We start from the raw sequence: 19,173 nt of genomic DNA, 5'->3' as shown, positions 1-19,173 counted from the left end.
CAGTGCACGACGCTAGTGTGAAAGTAGCCTCATATAACGTTTGGGATCACATTTATCTGGCACTCTACACTGAGGACTTACTTTGGGGTTTCCATCTAAATCTCTGAGTGACGTGATCCAGATGAAACCCCCAAGGGATTCATTCACTATAATGAGGCAGCAGAGTTACTCTGGATTCCATCTGGCCTCTGTTCAGCTGTGTCCTTTTTAGAAGTGCACAAAACTGTGGCCGACGGCACTTTTCCGCAATCCTAAAAAGACACTGCCGGATGACAGGTCCTATGGCGTCTACAGTGCCTCCATCTGCCTCATTATAGGGAATCTTCTGCCAGAGGATCCATCTGAATCACGTATTTCAGAGATTTATGCAGAAACCCCTGTGCAAGCGCTCAACGCAAAGTGCAGGATAAATGTGCGCCGAGCCTTACTGTGATCTTTGGGAGGCAGAATGATAAATCAACAGCAGGTGAAGAATTGGTTTTATATATTTTTTACGCCATTCCTCATGCGGTATAAGTGATTAGGCGACTTTCTTCTTTCGGTTGGTGCGATTACAGCGATACCAGGTTTACGGTATATCATGTTTTCATGTTTAGCTGCTGTCACACACTAACAGACGCTTTTTATTAAAAAAAATAGTTTTTGCATCACCGTATCTTGAGAGCTATAATTTTTCAATATTTTGTCCCACAGAGTCATGTCAGGGCTTGTTTTTTGCGGGACGATTTTTTGATCGCTTTCTATTCCAATTTTTGTGAGGCAGAATTAACAAAAAACAGCAGTTCAGGATTTTTTTTTGGGGGGGAGGGGTTATGCTGTTCCGCATGTGGTAAAATTGATAAGGCAGTTTTATTCTTCGGGTCAGTATGATTACAGCGATACCTTATTTATATATTTTTTTTATGTTGTGGCACTTTTACACAAAAACTATTTTATAGAAAAAAATAATTATTTTTGCACCGCTTTATTCTCAGAGCCACTTTTATTTTTCTGCTGATGGAGTTGCTTGCTTTTTGTAGGACAAGATGATGTTTTCAGTGGTACTTTGTTTACCTAGATCCTTTTTGATCGCGTTTTATTCCACTTTTTGTTCGGCGGTATGGTGATAAAGCATTGTTTTTTGCATGTTTTTATGGTGTTCACTAAAGGGGTTAACTAGTGGGATAGTTTTATAGGTCGGGTCGTTGCGGATGCGGTGATACCAAATATGTGTACTTTTATGGTTTATATTTTTTTTTCATACAAATATTTATTTATACCATTGCCCGAATATACAGGTTTCATTGCCGACGTTTGGAACAGCCACAAAGAACAACGCTGGAAGGCGGGGGACCGGGGGAGCATCTGACAAGCGCAGTGCGCATGCCCAGGAATGCCAGCCCCGCACTGTGCATAATGAATAACACAGTGCGGGGCGGGGATTCAGTAACAGGGCGGCCGCACTGCCCGCACCTGCGCAGTCAGGCACCCTGCATCTGAGCTGCTACTGATAATGAAGACTGCGCAGGCCCCAGGCAGGCACGCACAGCGCAGGCGCCGGATTTAAGAAGCAACAACGCGAAGGGGGCGGCGACCATCGGCCCTGAAGAGAAGAGTGACGGCAGTTGGGGGATTCATACAGGACGCTTCGGACACCAAATTGACCTTGCTGTAGCACATTTATCCGAGAAACCTTCCATGATAATGTCTGTAATGTGCTGCAGAATATGCTAGCGCTATATAAAAAATAAAGATTATCATCATCAGATGAAGTATCTTTGTTGAAAGATTCTGTGGTTAGTAAGACAGATTCTTTTCTGAAAAGATACTATTCTGCGGCTGCCTTCATTTCCAGGATCGCTCTATCAAAAGTTCCCATGGCTAGAGTCAACTACAGCTCTGGCAAAAATTAAGAGACCGCCACATCAAAACCCTGTCATGGGCAGCCCAATCTCCAGACCTGAACCCCATTGAAAACCTCTTAAATGTAATCAAGAGGATGATGGATAGTCACAAGCCATCAAACAAAGAACTGCTTAAATTTTTGCGCGAGAAGCTGTGATTAAAAATCATGGTTATTCCACAAAATATTGATTTCTGAACTCTTCCTAAGTTAAAACATTAGTATTGTTGTTTCTAAATGATTATGAACTTGTTTTCTTTGTATTATTTGAGGTCTGAAAGCACTGGGTTTTTTTATTTTGACCATTTTTCTTTGACAGAAAAAAAGTACAAAATTTATTGCTTGGAAATTTGGAGACATGTTTTCAGAAGTTATAGACTAAAATAACAACTTACATTTTACTCAAAAATATACCTATAAAGAGAAAAATCAAACTGAACATTTTGCAGTGGTCTCTTAATTTTTGCCAGAGCTGTACCATCAGATATTCAGGAGGGAATGTCCAGGGAAGAATTACTTGAAAATCTGCTCCTTCTTAAATCAGCAGCTGATTTTTTTTGTGTAACTCACCCTTAGAGGTCTAGGAAGTATTGTTTCTCCTTGCGGAGATTGACATGCTAAGCATGCCGAGATGAGGAGACTTAAAGCCACAATGCTCCTCTGGGAAATATGCTAATTATGCAAATTGTCTCTTCAGTGAGGAAGAGAACTAGAACTCTAGTGCCACCTACTGGAAGGTAGCAATCCTATAAGTCAATGTTGACCCTTTAACGAGCCTTGTCACATGACTTAGGATAATAGCCAAACCAGAATATCAATCTGCAGACACTGTATTTTGGGGTACTGGCCCTCGTCAGCAAAGTGGAGATCTGGTTTGGCTGTGTGAGAAGCGTCCAACCGATATCCAAGAAGTATAGTTTCTCCTTGCGGAGATTGACATGCTAAGCATGCCGAGCTGAGGAGACTTAAAGCCGCAATGCTCCTCTGGGAAATATGCTAATTATACAAATTGTCTCTTCAGAGAGGAAGAGAACTAGAACTCTAGTGCCACCTATTGGAAGGTAGCAATCCTACAAGTCAATGTTGACCCTTTAACGAGCCTTGTCACATGACTTAGGATAATAGCCAAACCAGAATCTCAATCTGCAGACAGTGCACTGACGAGGGGCAGTACCCCGAAACACAGCGTCTGCAAATTGAGTGTCAAATGTCTGATTTCCAACAAACACATCTCTGTCATGACAGTAATGACAGTGCTAGGCTCTCTGACTTCCTATTTGAAGTAGTACCGTGGGCCAAAGCCCACTTCAGATCTCTTCAATACAGCATCCTGTCAGCCTGGAATAAAAACTGTCATTCTGTCAACGGGACATTTTACATTCCACACATTACCAAACAACTTTTGAAGTAGTGGATGTCTCTGAGGCACCTTCAGAAATGCAAGTCTCTGCTGCCAAGACCACTGATGACTATAACGACAGATGCATCAAGTTCTGGTTGGGGTGCTTATTTACAAGAATCATGGGTCCAGGGCAAGTGTTGTTCCCTGGAGAAATCTCTTCCTTCCAATCTAAGATAGATGAGAGCTGTCATATTTGCCTTGTCTCACTTCCAAGGCAGCTGTTTCTAGGATATCTTAATCTAATCAGACTACCTAGCGACAGTATTCTATCTCAATAAACAAGGTGAGGCAGGGAGTCCTTCTCTGGCCTAAAAATTTAGTCTGCTCTTTGCCTGGGCCGAACTAGTCCTTCTCATAACTCTCAGCGGTACATATTCAGGGTCTGGCAACAGGATAGCATATTGGTTGAGCAGAAATCAAATTCATCCATGAGAATGGAGCCCCTGACAAGAAATTTTTTACCATGTCAGAGATCAATGTGATGGACACCAGGCAGAATGCCAAGGTTCAGAAATTATGCTCTCTTGATTGTCCTTGGGCGATACATGGCCTCAAGATCCTGGAGAAAGATATTAGTCTATGTTTTTCCTCATCTTCCATTTATCATGAAGATGAAGAAAGGGAAGATTAGGGAAGATCAGGCAGAAGCTATAGTAATAATTCCACTTTGGCCTGCACAATGCTTGGTTTTGACATGTCCTAACCCTATCCAAGGGCAGATATTGGAAGATACCTGCTCTTCCCAACCTGCTGTCTCAGGGGGACTTTCTTCATCCAGACCTCCACAAGCTCCATCTAACTGCCAGGAGACTGAGTGGCAAGATTTAAACAATCAAGGTATTTCAGAAGCTGAAATCTATACTCTGCTACCCTCTAGAAGATCAAATATGGTCAAGAGCTATTCCAGGATCTGGATGATTTTTAATTTATGGAAGGCTTCCCGAGAACTCCCAGATTCCTCATTACCATATATCCTTCAATTTCTTCAGGAAGGTTTTTATAAAGGCCTGAAACGGAACACTAAAAAAACCCAGTTCTCAGCCATAAATTCTCATCTAAATGTCTCATTTTCTGGTAATACTTTAATCAGAATTTTTTTTCAGGCAGTTAAGAATCTCATACCTTCATTCCACCTGCCAACTTCCCCTTGGGATTTATCCCTGGTGCTGAATTGCTCACCAGTTCTCCCTTTGAGCTAGCAGACCTAGCTTCTGTTAAACATCTCTCATAAAAAACTGTATTTAGTAGCCATTACGTCAGCCAACTGAATAAGGGAACTCCAGGGACTTTCATTGAAATAACCTTATTTATGTAACAGGATAGATCATCTTATCCTGAGACTCATGCCAGGAATCATTCCTAACTAATTCCTAACTAATTCAGGACTGTTATCTCCTGAAAGGGCAAGATCCGCCAATATCAGTTAGTGCCCTTTTCACTCAGTCATGGGCTGAACTTGCTCGTGTGCCTATTGAGCAGATCTGCAGGGCTGCTACATGGCCATCCATGTCTACAGTTGCTAAACACTACAGGCTGAACATGAGGTCACTGGAGCATTTGGCGTTTTGGCAGAAATATCTTGGAGCAAGCCGTTTCTATAGTACTTCCCCTTCTTTTAATTGCTTCTCAAGTCCAATTGTGTGCTGTCATAGGACGTACAGGAAAGCTTAAAATTTATTTACCTGAAATTTTCATTTCCTGGAGTCCGTAGGCAGCACAGACTTCCCTCCATCTAATATTTTTTTCTTTGCTGCATACATAAACGGTGTTCTGTGGTTGTTGATCTACTTTTATGGTGATGTGTAACATGCGCTCTGTTTCAAAGTAGGGATCTAACAAGTTAACCCTTTATATGCTGCCTATGGACTACAGGAAACTAAAACTTATTGTACCGGTATATAAATTTTAAGCTTTTTTTTCTTGCATGCAAGTAAAAACAGATGTCTGAATGAGGCCTGACCTAACACCAATAAAAATTTACCAAATATATTTTAAAAACTTCAACAACAGACTTAAAAACATGCAAGAAGACAAGAATTATGCAGTGGTATAAGCTTATGCTACCAATATCCCGCTTAAAGCCACCAGGACAAAAGTTGTCAGATAGGGGAACCTATTCTCTTTGTATTGGAGCAAGAAATAAAGTGATATTTGGATGACTTGAGAGCATGATAATGTACGGGGTTGATCTGACTAAGGTGACCTCACCAGTTCGATTCACCTCTCGCATATTCAGTTGGTCAAGAAAGGTGACTGCCAGTCCTTGGCCTAGGAAAATTTTCACCAGCTTCACAGCCACTTCTTGCCGGCTCTCAGCCGAGCACATCTCCTCCAGAAGATCTAGAACACTAGAGTCTCCCTGTTAAAGCACAGAAAAAAACATTCACTCGTTCTCTGTGAACCCACAGAAGATACTAGTCCTCCATGAATTATTAAAGAGCTATAAGCATCCCACCTGCTCAGGGGATTGTGCGGACTCCACAAGAAGCTGGATGAGGTTCTGATAATAGACAGAGGGTAATATTCGCTCCTCAGACAGGTTAATTTTGACACGTAAGGACCCAAGCTTACCTCTGAAAGGCAGAAAAACGATGTGATAGAAGCCTAAAGTCAACGAGCAGAGACAGATATGAACATTTGCTGTACACAGCATTTACACAAAGCCATGCTGCTCACAATTACACAAAAAGCAGTGTTATATGTATTCAGCATATACTATACAAAACTGTTATTTTGGATAAATAATTGTATGTCTTATTTTATAACATTATGTACAGTAGCAGCAGGGTTGTGGGGCCTTTGCCCTGAGTGATGGAAGTGGGTGATAGTAATATTAATAACTTATTACTCGGTGGGGGAGAGTGGGGCTCCTATCCAGGCGGAGCAGTTTACAGCAATTTGTGGGTATTATTTGGTTGATAAATGGTCTTTTTCCAGGTATATATTTTAAATTATACATGTACCTTATATTTCAATGAATAATGGTAAAATATGGAGTTTCCTGAATATTTTAGTTTTTATTTCCAGCAGAAACCTGTTTTGTCTAATCAGAATTTTCGCAAACAAATAAAAATGTGTGTATTAAAATGATTAAAGTGTTTCCGTCACCATAAATTTCAACTCCTGAAAACCAGTTCCTATGTTTTTAATTTAATCATATTTTACATTTTTGCGCATTTTGATGTCATCTGAGTGCAGTCCGATTTTTCCACAGATCCATAGACATGAATGGGTGAGTGCGATCCGATAATTGGATGCAACTCTTGAGTGCTGCAAATTTTTTCATCAGACTGATTTGGTCCGAAGAAAAAATCAGATACTGCTTCAAAGAATAACATGGGGTCGAGTGCTGTCCATCAAATTTTACAATCGTTTTCAAGAGCCCTTATGATAGCTTCAACTGGTCAATCGGATGGCATGGACAACATATGTATAGGGCTCTATGGAGGCATCATTTCAGTGGAGAGCAGAGGCCAATTATCCTGTCACTTTCTACTATATCAATAAAGACTTGAGGACTGAACAATAACTTTATATCATAGTAGCAAAGACGCTTTAAGGAGCCGTCCCACTTGTTTATTTTTTAGAGCATTATCACATTATGACGTCACACAACAAGCATCATTCTACCCATTCTCCTCCTCCGTGTTTCCAAAAGGCAGGAGGCGAAACCAGCCAGTCACCGCAGGGTTTCTGTGTAGGGGCTCCAAGGGAAAGCACACCTGAAGGGGGTGTTAAGAGGGTGAGTGATGGAAGACATTGTTGAAACATGCAAGGAGTGAGAGAATAAGAGTGTAAATCATGGTAGTCATAAATGATACAGTGGGAAAATGAGATACAACATAGGATAAAGGGTAAGGAGAGGAAAGAAAAGCATTTTACTGGTACTTAGAAGATACTTACACGGCCAAGGAAGTCATTCTTTCCAACCATATCCCAGTCCCAAACTTCAATACTGATCACTTGATCTCCAAGATCTAGTTCCTCTATTCCTCGCAAGTCAAATTCTAATACTTCATTCCAGCGTGGAAAACGTGTTCTTTTAATCACCTGAAAACAAACTACTAGGTAGTATAGCACAGGTCTACAGCATCTGCTAGAGGCCGAGGAGTACTAAGTACTAAGGCTGGGGCTGCATGGTGACATGTGTCAAATGTATAGCGCAACAGCAATTCTCTGAAAAGTGGTACGACAAAAACAATTGCGACTATTTTAGAGCTGTAATTTTGCTGTAAGTAAAAAAAAAAACACAATGTTTGCGATTATGTGTCACAGTCGCAAGAGGTCACTGGTCACAATGTGATACCATAGGATATCATTACAATGCGACATTGAGTGCATGCCACCATATAGCCCTAGCCTCATTCATACATTGGGTTATAGTTGTTTAACTAGGACCGTTGAAACACTAGACACATCCACAGACATGATCCACAATACTAGCTGCATCGTCATTATCATTAAAGTGACTATATATTTTTCACGTAAAGTCACCCTACCTACTTGACTCCCATTACCTCTCCCACTGACACCATCTTTCCAGTCCTTAGTCATTCTGTGTCCAATATCTATAATATAACGCTGGGAGCGTCACTCTGTCCGAAGCCTCTATAGACTGCGCAAGCGCAAGCGCCGGCGCAGTCTGGACCGCACAGAGCGACGCTCCCAGGAGATCGCGGTATGCGTAAGCGCTGAACGCACACCGCGATCTCCACCGGACAAGCAGGGACGAGCCAGGAGGCGGAGGGTGAGTATACTTACCTGACCCGTTCCACCGACGCGCTTCCGGGCCGTGACTGTCCCCCTGCTCCCGGAATCGGCGCCTGCGCAGTCCGCGCTTTCCGGCGCCATTTTCTTGAAGACACATTGCAGTGTCTTCAAGAAAATGGCGCCGGAAAGCGCGGACTGCGCAGGCGCCGACTCCGGGAGCAGGACCAAGAAAATGGCCGCACCCAGCACAGCCGCCGCGCCCAGCACAGCCACGCACAGCCGCCCACAGCAACGCACAGCCGCCGCACCCAGCACAGCCGACCACAGCCGCCGCACCCAGCACAGCCGCCCACAGCCACGCACAGCCGCCCACAGCCACGCACAGCCGCACCCAGCACAGCCGACCACAGCCACGCACAGCCGCCGCACCCAGCACAGCCACGCACAGCCGCCGCACCCAGCACAGCCGACCACAGCCGCCGCACCCAGCACAGCCGCCCACAGCCACGCACAGCCGCCAACAGCCACGCACAGCCGCCCACAGCCACGCACAGCCACGCACAGCCGCACCCAGCACAGCCGACCACAGCCACGCACAGCCGCCGCACCCAGCACAGCCGCCCACAGCCACGTACAGCCACCCATAGCCACGCACAGCCGCCGCACCCAGCACAGCCGACCACAGCCACCGCACCCAGCACAGCCGCCCACAGCCACGCACAGCCGCCGCACCCAGCACAGCCACGCACAGCCGCCGCACCCAGCACAGCCGACCACAGCCGCCGCACCCAGCACAGCCGCCCACAGCCACGCACAGCCGCCAACAGCCACGCACAGCCGCCCACAGCCACGCACAGCCGCACCCAGCACAGCCGACCACAGCCACGCACAGCCGCCGCACCCAGCACAGCCGCCCACAGCCACGTACAGCCACCCATAGCCACACACAGCCGCCGCACCCAGCACAGCCGACCACAGCCGCCGCACCCAGCACAGCCGCCCACAGCCACGCACAGCCCACAGCCACGCACAGCCGCCGCACCCAGCACAGCCACCCACAGCCGCCGCACCCAGCACAGCCGCCGCACCCAGCACATCCGCCGCACCCAGCACAGCCGCCACAGCCACGCACAGCCGCCTACAGCCACGCACAGCCTCCCACAGCCACGCACAGCCGCCCACAGCCACGGACAGCCGCCGCACCCAGCACAGCCGCCGCACCCAGCACAGCCGCCCACAGCCACGCACAGCCGCCCACAGCCACGCACAGCCGCCGCACCCAGCACAGCCACGCACAGCCGCCCACAGCCGCCGCACCCAGCACAGCCGCCCACAGCCACGCACAACCGCTGCACCCAGCACAGCCGCCGCACCCAGCACAGCCGCCGCACCCAGCACATCCGCCGCACCCAGCACAGCCGCCGCACCCAGCACAGCCACGCACAGCCGCCACAGCCATGCACAGCCTCCGCACCCAGCACAGCCACGCACAGCCGCCTACAGCCACGGACAGCCGCCGCACCCAGCACAGCCACCGCACCCAGCACAGCCGCCGCACCCAGCACAGCCGCCCACAGCCACGCACAGCCGCCGCACCCAGCACAGCCTCCCACAGCCACGCACAGCCGCCTACAGCCACGCACAGCCGCTGCACCCAGCACAGCCGCCGCACCCAGCACAGCCACCGCACCCAGCACAGCCGTCCACAGCTGCCGCACCCAGCACAGCCGCCCGCACCCAGCACAGCCACGTCACATACAGCCGCCCGCACTCAGCACAGCCACATACAGCCGCCCGCACTCAGCACAGCCGCCCGCACTCAGCACAGCCGCCCGCACTGATGGGGGCGCAGGATGGAGCAGCACGTGATAGGATGGGGGCGCAGGATGGGAGCACATGACAGGATGGGGATGAGGATGGAGCAGCACATGACACGGTGGAGCAGCACATGACAGGATGGGGATGCAGGATGGAGCAGCACATGACACGGTGGAGCAGCACATGACAGGATGGGGGCGCAGGATGGAGCAGCACATGACACGGTGGAGCAGCACATGACAGGATGGGGGCGCAGGATGGAGCAGCATATGACAGGATAGGAGCAGCACATACCAGGATGGAGACCATATTCCAATATAAATGCTCGCCACCCGGGCGTAGAACGGGTTCAATAGCTAGTAGCAGTATAATGGTATGAGAAGAGCAAAGATTAATCTAAACCATGGCTCCACTGCCTTTCCTATGATGTGGAGGTGTGGTCCAGACTTACCACTCGTCCTACCCTATAGAAATGCAACGGCCAACTTAAAAACCCACCTCAAAAGTGGAGGTAGCAGGCAAATGTTATAATCAAAATGAATGATAACATTTTTTTTATATATTTTCTATATTAGTTCTGTATAATTTTCAAGATTCTTTACTTGCTGTCATTAAATATAAGCTTACATTGAAATCTGTCCTGGTCATGTGATGAACACACAAGTGTAGGATTAATTACCATTAGGCCAGGGTCACACTAATGTATTTGATGGTTAATATACAGACCTCAATGCCAGAACAGATCACAGGTCTTCCAAAATTATAGCCTCAAATTTGTCTGTATGCTCGGGTTGGAAAACCTGTCAACACCCTGGCATTGTGGACCATATACAGATGGTGAGTGTGTCAGATCTATCAATCTGTGTAGGGCGCCTGCAGACGAGCATATGAAAATTTGTGTTTTTCATCCAGAAAATGTGGATTTTTTTTCTGATTTTTATCCACGCTTCATCCTTGTGTCCATTTTTTACATGTGTGTGACGTCCACATACAAGCCATTTTTTACGTCTGTGTAACGTCCACATACAATCCATTTTCAAACAACTACAATAAAACATGTACATGATCACATACAGTATCCTACGTTTATCATAGAAATATATCCATACAAATCGGATGCCACTCTGAAGGTCCGTATGAGATCTGATTTTTTTTCTCGCACCAATAGAATACAATGGTAACAAAACCAGGCAACATATCAGATACAGGGAGGGGGTGAGAGCACTAAGTAGTGCAAGACGACTACCCACCTAGAAGAAAAACCAACTCCATAAAACACATGAAGAAAAGGAGAAAACTAGGAGCAAATAGGTGTTTACGTGATACAAAATACTTTATTAAATAACATGCAGATTACATGCTTAGTAGCAAAATACATAAAAACATAATATCAGTAGATACAGTACCCAAGGATGTGAAAAAGAGAGGGAAAAACCCCCGGTGTGCGCTGTCAGAGGAGACCACCAACTACATATATACAGTGTATACGGTCTGCTGCTGTGAGTACAAGGCTACCTATGATAGCAAAAAGACGCCATGTGGCTTTAAGATGAGAATTTAGGCTAGCAGCACTTACCGATCTTTTTCAATCTTTTAATTTTTATGTCCTTAAACCAGTGTGCTAGGTCACACAAACTAGTTAATAAATAACATTTGCTACATGTCTATTTTACATCTGCATCATTTTTGAAACATGATTATTTTGTTAGTAAGTTAGAAGAATTAAAAGTTTATTAGCAATTTCTAATTTTTCCAACAAAATTTACAAAACGATTCTTTAGGGACCACATCACATTTGAAGTGACTTTGAGTGGCATGTGTGACAGAAAATACCCAAAAGTGACACAATTCTAAAAACTACACCCTTCAAACTGCTCAAAACCATATTCAAGAAGTTTATTAACTTCAATTTCATTTATTACATGAAAATGTTACTTTTTCCCACAAAATGTCACTTGAGCCTCAAATTTTGCATTTATACAAGGGTAACAGGAGAAAATGCACCATACAGCTTGCTGTGCAATTCTCCTGAGTACGCTGATACCCCATATGTGGTGGAAACCTACTGTTTGGGCGATCAGCAGAGCTTGGAAGGAAAGGAGCACGACTTGACTTTTGGAACACAAAATTGGCTGTAATCGATAGTGGACATCATGTCTCGTTTGGAGAGCCCCTGATGTGCCTAAACAGTGGAAATTCCTGAAAAGTGACTCCATTTTGGAAACTAGACCCCTCAAGGAATTTACCTAGATGTGTGGTGAGCACCTTGAATCGCCAGGTGATTCACAGAATTTTATAATGTTGATCCGTGAAAATTAAAAATGTAATTTTTCACACAAAAATGTTGTTTTATCCCCATTTTTTTATTTTCACAAGGGTAACAGGAGAAAGTGGACCACAAAATTTGTTGTGCAATTTCGCCAGAGTACGTGGATACCCCATATGTGGTGGAAACCAACTGTTTGAGTGCACGGCAGGGCTTGGAAAACTTGACCCCTCAAGGAATTTTTCTAGATGTTTGGTGAGCACCTTGAACCCCAAGTGCGACCGGGGTCACATTTGCAAGAAACTCGCATCAACACCCACACTGCCGCCGTAACTCAGGACCGGATCGTTCAGCTACATAGAAAAACATGCAGCTGCACTCTCCGATCCTGAGTGCCGGTGGTAGTGCTGAGTATTTATGCGAGAGACTCGTGCGAGTTTCTCACAAGTGTGAACCCGGCCTTACTGTGCACTTTATCCCCGTGTCATGTCATCCTGCTGAGTCTGCTTCTTGCAGCACTGCTGCTTCTGCCATGGCATTCATTTAGTCTTAGGGAAGCATGAAGGTCCAGACACCCGTGATGCTGAGAGGTTACTGGAGATGTTCCGTACGGTTTTCGAGTTTCCATGCCGTACCTCATCTGTAGCCTTGACTTTGTTGAGTCTAAGGCAGAGAATGGATACTGTAGTCCAGTATGCCTTATGCAGTATGGCTGCGGAGCTGACTTGGAGCGAAGAAGCTCTGGTGGCGACCTTGTGGCAGGGTCTGTCCGGTCGAATTAAAGATGAGTTGGCTGTCAGAGATTTACCTTCTTGCTAGATGCCATTATACACCTGTCCACCAGGACCTCTATTTCTATGAATGAGCTCAGGAACTAGCTTAAGTATCTCTTCATGCCAGAGGACCACGCATACTGGCTCCAAACTTCCAGGTCTCTTTGCTACCACAAGTGACACCACCAGCTTCTGTGCCAATGCAGGTTGAGTGGACTATGCTTTCTGTACAGGAATGACAGTGGATGTACAGAGAGAACATTTGTATGTATTGTGGAGGCAAGGGATATTTTGTTTGCCATTGCCCTGTGAGTCCAGGAAACTCCAGCACCTAGGATTGGCCAGAGAGATGACCCTAGGTGAGAGTAATTGCTTTCCAAAATTATTTTCTGAAATTACCTTGACCTGGTAGGAGATATCCCTCTCTATCGTTGCCCATCTGGATTCCCGCTTTGCAGGCAACTTCATTCATCTGGATCTTGTCTGTTGACTTCAGCTCCCTTCACAACAGCTGGATCATCCTTTGACTATTGCTTCCATAGACGGGCAACTCCTGGCTAAACCTGCTCAATTCATAACTCTGCCATTCACGCTGTGGATCAATGTGATAGATACCAAGAAGATTTCCTTCTACGTAATATCCAGATGGGTGAATTCTGTGCTCCTGGGCCTTCAATGGCTGCATCTACACTCACCGGTGACTGGTCCTTTGATCAAATACTTAATTGGGGATAACACTGTGCTTCCAACTGCCTAGTCAAGGTCACTCACAAGACTCCACTCTCCTGTACCTTTGAACCTTGCCTCATTGCTCATCTATTCCAGTGCCTTTGCAGATGACTTTGGGGAAAATAAGGCTGAGGTTCTGCCACCCACATACCTTATGAATGTCCCGTCAATCTCCTACCTGACACCCTCCATGGGGGTGGGTGTCTCCTTTATCTCTACCTGAAACCCGAGTTATGTCTAAAGACATCCAAGAGAATTTAGTCAAGAGATTCATCCGTGCGTCCTCCACTCCTGATGGTACTGGCTTCTTCTTTGTGACCAAGACGGATGGTTCCCTATGCCTCTGTATAGAAGTATTAACAAAAATCACAATTAAAAACAAGTACCCCTTGCTTTTGATTTCTGAGCTATTTGTCAGAATCCGGGGAGCCAACATCTTTTCTAAATTTCATCTCGGAGGGGTTTACAACTTGATTCGTATCCATAAGGGCGACAAATGGAAAACGTCCTTTAATACCCATGACGGTCACTATGAGTATCTCATCATGCCATTCTCACAGTGTTTCAAGAGTTTGTTAATGACATCTTCTGGAATGTTCTCTTTGTTTCAGTGGTTGTGTATTTGGATGATGTGTTGATATTCTCTCCTGATCTTTCCCACAGAGAACATGTCTGCCAAAACCTGTCTCCGGAAGAACAATTTGTTTGCCAAATTGTCCAAATGTGTCTTTGAAAGAACCTCCTTGCATTTCCTTGGCTATATTGTCTCAAACCAAGGTCTCAAAATGGATCCTGAAAAGGTTTCTGCTGTTCTATCCTGCCCGGTCCGCAAGGTCTGAGTGCCACTCAGTGCTTCATGGGTTTCACAAACTTCTACAGGCAATTTCTCCAGCACTTCTCATCCCTTGTGGCATCTATCTCCACCTTAACCAAGAAGGGGACCAACGCAAGAGACTGGCCTGAGTTGGCAGTGTTGGCCTTCCAGCATTTGGAAGAGGCCTTCACGAGAGCTCCAGAGGTGCTTCACCCCGATCCCAAGAAGCAGTTTCTCTTGGGAGGTAAATGCCTCATCTATAGGTGCCAGGACAGTGCTTTTGTAGAAAACTCCTTCGGGGTAGTCTGTCTCTTGTGTTTTTTTCTCCAAACTTTTTGCTGACTGGGAAAAATCATACTATTGGGGATTGCGAGCTTCTGGCTATCAAGATGTCACTAAAGGGGTGGAGACATCTACTATAGGGTGCCAGCTCTACGGTGATAATTTACACAGACTGCAAGAATCTGACCTTCCTGCAGTCCACCCAGTGGTTTAATTCTTGTCAATCCAGTTGGGCACTCTTCTTCGCTTGTTTTAACTTTGAATTGCACTTCCATCCTGCAGAGAAGAATGTTAAGGCAGATGCCGTGTCTCGATCCTTTGATGTGACCGATTCCCTGGAGGAGCCACAGCACATCATTGACCAGGTCAGGATTATAGAGGCAGCCCCTGTCTTTTTAAAAGACATTCCTCTGGGCAAGACCTTTGTCTCCTCTGCTAGGAGGAGAATTATTTCCTGGGAACACTGAGCTGATTGCTCGCCGGTTCTGGTGGCCCTCGATGGTCAAGGATGTCTGGGAGTTTGTTACCACTTATTCACAATGTGCCAGAAACAAGTCTTCCAGGGATAAGATTCTCAAACAAAGAAAAAATCAAACTGCACCAGTGGAGTGCTTGTGTCACACCTGGAGTTGAATGATCCTTTAGTTTCTGAAGTACAGCAGAATAATCAACTGTTTTACAGTGCTCTGCATGAAAATCACATGTATACTAAATGTCCAAAAAAGAAAATGTGGCACTCGCCATGTTGAATCTAATCTTTCAACAGTCCTTTATTTCGCCATACGTGGCATAGACAGTGAAATGGACGTGCAAGTCAGGGAGGCATGCGGGGAGAAAAAAGATGGACTATGGCTGTTTCACGCGTGATCGCTTCAACGGGTCCAGGGATAAGCCTACTGGTCTCCTCCAGCCTCTGCTGGTTCCTTTTGACCCTTGGCAATATATCACTATAGACTTCATCATGGAACTGTCCCTCTCCGAGGGTTTCAACACCATCTGGGTCGTGGGGGACCGGTTTATAAGTTTGCTCATGTCATACCCCTGGCCAGCCTTCCCTCTGCTCCAAAGCTCACCACGCATTTCTTCCAGCATGTATGTCTCCACAGTCTTTCTCTCCACATAGTCTCCGATTGTGGAGTCCAGTTCACCTCAAAGATTTGGAGAGCCCTGTGCAAGCTGCTGAAGGTCCAGATGGACTTCTCCTCCATGTACCATTCGCAGACCAATGGACAAGTGGAACGGGTAAATCAGATCTACGAGAGCTACCTTTGCCACTCTATCTCTGCCCGTCAGGATGACTGGGTGCAACTACTACCCTGGGTGGAATTTTCCAGAACAACCACGTTGGGGAGCATATCCATTCTTTGTGGTATAATCCCAGCATCCCAAGTATCCTCTCCTATGTATGCATTCTCCAGGATACCAGCTGCTGATTCCTATTATGGCGACTTCCTTCAGCTCCGGCGACAAAGATTCATACAGTCAAGAAGAGAGGTTCGCCACATCAGTACCTCAGAGATAAGGTCTGTTTACCTTTTCAGAACATTCTGCTGAAGGTGCATTTGTACAATTTTGCTCCTCGGTACCTTGAACCGTTCAAGATTCTCAAGCAGGTTAACCCTGTGTCCTATAAGTCTCAGTTTTCGCCTAATCTTCGGATCTCGAATGCCTTCTATGTCTCACTCTTGAAGGCAGTTGTCACACCGAGATTGTAGGAAAGCTAGGGCACAGGGACTATTCTTTAATCTAGGGGATACACACGTGGAGAAGATCCAGCGGGATGTACAGTATGTACTTGTATAAAAAGTAACATTTATCCATGATTAAAATTTACTTATTCATGATTCAGCCATGAATAGGACATCTTGTCGAAACGCGTAGGCTATAGTTGCTGTAGTGTCATATGCTGCTATGTGTTGATGTTCACAATATGGTACATCTGTGAAAAAAAATGTTCCCCTTACCAACCTCCGCCGTACTATTACAGCGCAGGTCGGTACCCCAGCTTTGATGCGGGCTGCGGCGGAGAGCCCGCATCAAAGCCGGAACATGTCAGCTGTTTTGAACAGCTGACATGTGCCCGCAATAGCGGCGGGTGAAATCGCGATTCACCCGCCGCTATTAACTACTTAAATGCAGCTGTCAAACGCTGACAGTGGCATTTAACCAGTGCTTCCGGCCATCGGGCCGGAAATGAGCGCATCGCCGACCCCCGTCACATGATCGGGGGTCAGAGATGCGTTGGCATGGCAACCAGAGGTCTCCTTGAGACCTCTATGGTTGCTGATGCCGGCTTGCTGTGAGCGCCACCCTGTGGTCGGCGCTCATAGCAAGCCTGTAATTCAGCTACATAGGAGCGATCTGATGATCACTGCTATGTAGCCTAGCCGATTAGGCTATGCCAGCTTCTAGACTCCCATGGAGGCTATTGAAGCATAGCAAAAGTAAAAAAAAATGTTTAAAAAAATATGAAAAAAATAAAAAATATATAAAAGTTTAAATCACCCCCCTTTTGCCCCATTCTAAATAAAACAATTTAAAAAAATTTTCAAACCTACACATATTTGGTATCGTCGCACTCAGAATCGCCCAATCTATCAATAAAAAAAAGCATTAACCTGATCGCTAAACAGGGTAGCGAGAAAAAAATTTGAAACGCCAGAATTACATTTTTTTGGTCGCCGCGATATTGTATTAAAATGCAATAACGGACGATCAAAAGAACGTATCTGCACCAAAATGGTATTATTAAAAACGTTAGCTCGGCATGCAAAAAATAAGCCCTCACCCGACCCCTGATCACGAAAAATAGAGACGCTACAGGTATTGGAAAATTACGTTTTTGTTTTTTTTTTTAGCAAAGTTTGGAATTTTTTTTTACCACTTAGATAAAACGTAACCTAGACATGTTTGGTGTCTATGAACTCGTAATGACCTGGAGAATCACAATGACAGGTCAGTTTTAGCATTTAGTGAACCTAGCAAAAAAGCCAAACAAAAAACAAGTGTGGGATTGCACTTTTTTGCAATTTCACCGCAGTTGGAATTTTTTTTCCCATTTTCTAGTACACGACATGCCCAAACCAATGATGTCGTTCAAAATTACAACTTGTCCTGCAAAAAACAAGCCCTCACATGGCCATATTGACGGAAAAATAAAAACGTTATGGCTCTGGGAAGTAGGGGAGCGAAAAACGAGAACGCAAAAACGGAAAAGGGCAAGGTCTTGAAGGGGTTAATCATGGATAAATAAATGTTATTTTTTATATGAATGCTTACATCCTGCTGGATCTTCTCCACGTGTGTATTTCTAACCAGTTGCTCGGCTTCCTACCTTCCGTGTGGGATCAGATGAGAAGTAGCCTGGACAGGTGAGCTGACTTGTTTTTCATTTTTGCATTAATCTAGGGGAGTCCTAGTCTATCCTTAAACCTAGGATTACCCCTGAAGGGGGAGATGTTTGGGTTTTATACCTCCCTGTGGTTTCTACAAAACCCTAAGCTGCTCCCACCCTCCCCTAGGAAGGAAAGGGGAAAGAGTGAAAGGGTAAACACAGGTTGGACAGACGGGGGGAAATCAAGACACAAGCAAACGGCAGACACGCAGGATAAAATACGAAGAGGAAATGGGTGCCCAGTAAAGAGGCAGAAAAGCAACACAAAAAAATGCCAAAAGGGGAGGATACAGGTATTCACAACAAACTACATGCAACAATCTTAAAACGACTAATAGCGACTCTCCAGACCACTTTCTCCAATGGAGCCAGGAACAGAATGAAGATTATATTGCTCGCATGGAGGAAAGCTAGGTACAGGTTTATATAATGGAAGAGTGTGGTTCCAATAAGCAGCACAGCCAATAGACAATGAGGTACTGTAAATGCTTCCCATGCCACAATAAAACTTAACTCATGACTGGCCATGAAGATTTATAGAGGACCTGTGCTTAGGTAATTGTTGCGATCTTCTAATCTCAGATGTACTACAGGTCCCCGCAGAGTGTGGCACATTCATGACACGAGTAGTCCTAAATTGGTTCTCCAAGTTTTTTCTCCTGACATGTTTTTCAGAGGTCCTTTGGACGTGTTCGAAGATAAGGACATTTTGGACTCTAAGAAGGTCCGGTGTTGTGAATTCCGTTCTCGGGCTCCCTCCTGTGGTCGTGAATGGTACTTTGGTGAGTTCTGTCCTTGGACACCCTCTGGTGGCTTTGAGTGGTACTGCTGATCTTTGAGGTTGGCTTTCTCAGCTGCCCTCATTTATTTCTGCTGCTGGCTTCCCTATTTAACTCTGCCCAGGTCGTTAGTCCATGCCAGCTGTCAATGTCTCAGTACTGGTTCAGATCTCTCTTGGAATTCTCAGCTGACCTGACTACTCCAGCAGAAGCTAAGTCCTTGCTAGTCATTTTGCTGTTCATTGGTTTTTGAATATATTTTTCAGTACATGCTATGTTTCAGTCCAGCCTGCTATTATGATATTTCCTTGCTAGCTGGAAGCT

General features: G+C 45.6%; 1 protein-coding gene across 3 annotated transcripts in view; it reads right to left on the bottom strand.

The window, feature by feature from the left end:
• RASAL1 (RAS protein activator like 1) overlaps nucleotides 1-19,173 on the bottom strand; it is a 209,473-nt gene that overhangs the window by 61,678 nt on the left and 128,622 nt on the right. For 2 of the 3 annotated variants that reach the window (XM_077296589.1, XM_077296581.1), the window contains exons 7-10: nucleotides 7,188-7,334; nucleotides 6,915-7,006; nucleotides 5,740-5,857; nucleotides 5,493-5,643 (exon numbers count right to left, since the gene is read on the bottom strand). In XM_077296589.1, the coding sequence (XP_077152704.1) occupies nucleotides 5,493-5,643; nucleotides 5,740-5,857; nucleotides 6,915-7,006; nucleotides 7,188-7,334 (508 nt within the window). The remainder of the gene's footprint in view (nucleotides 1-5,492; nucleotides 5,644-5,739; nucleotides 5,858-6,914; nucleotides 7,007-7,187; nucleotides 7,335-19,173) is intronic. The other variant, XM_077296594.1, reaches the window with a different exon arrangement.

The sequence above is a fragment of the Ranitomeya variabilis genome, chromosome 1 (assembly GCF_051348905.1).
Source record: "Ranitomeya variabilis isolate aRanVar5 chromosome 1, aRanVar5.hap1, whole genome shotgun sequence".
NCBI classification, from domain to species: domain Eukaryota; kingdom Metazoa; phylum Chordata; class Amphibia; order Anura; family Dendrobatidae; genus Ranitomeya; species Ranitomeya variabilis.
This window is presented reverse-complemented; position numbering and strand designations above follow the sequence as displayed.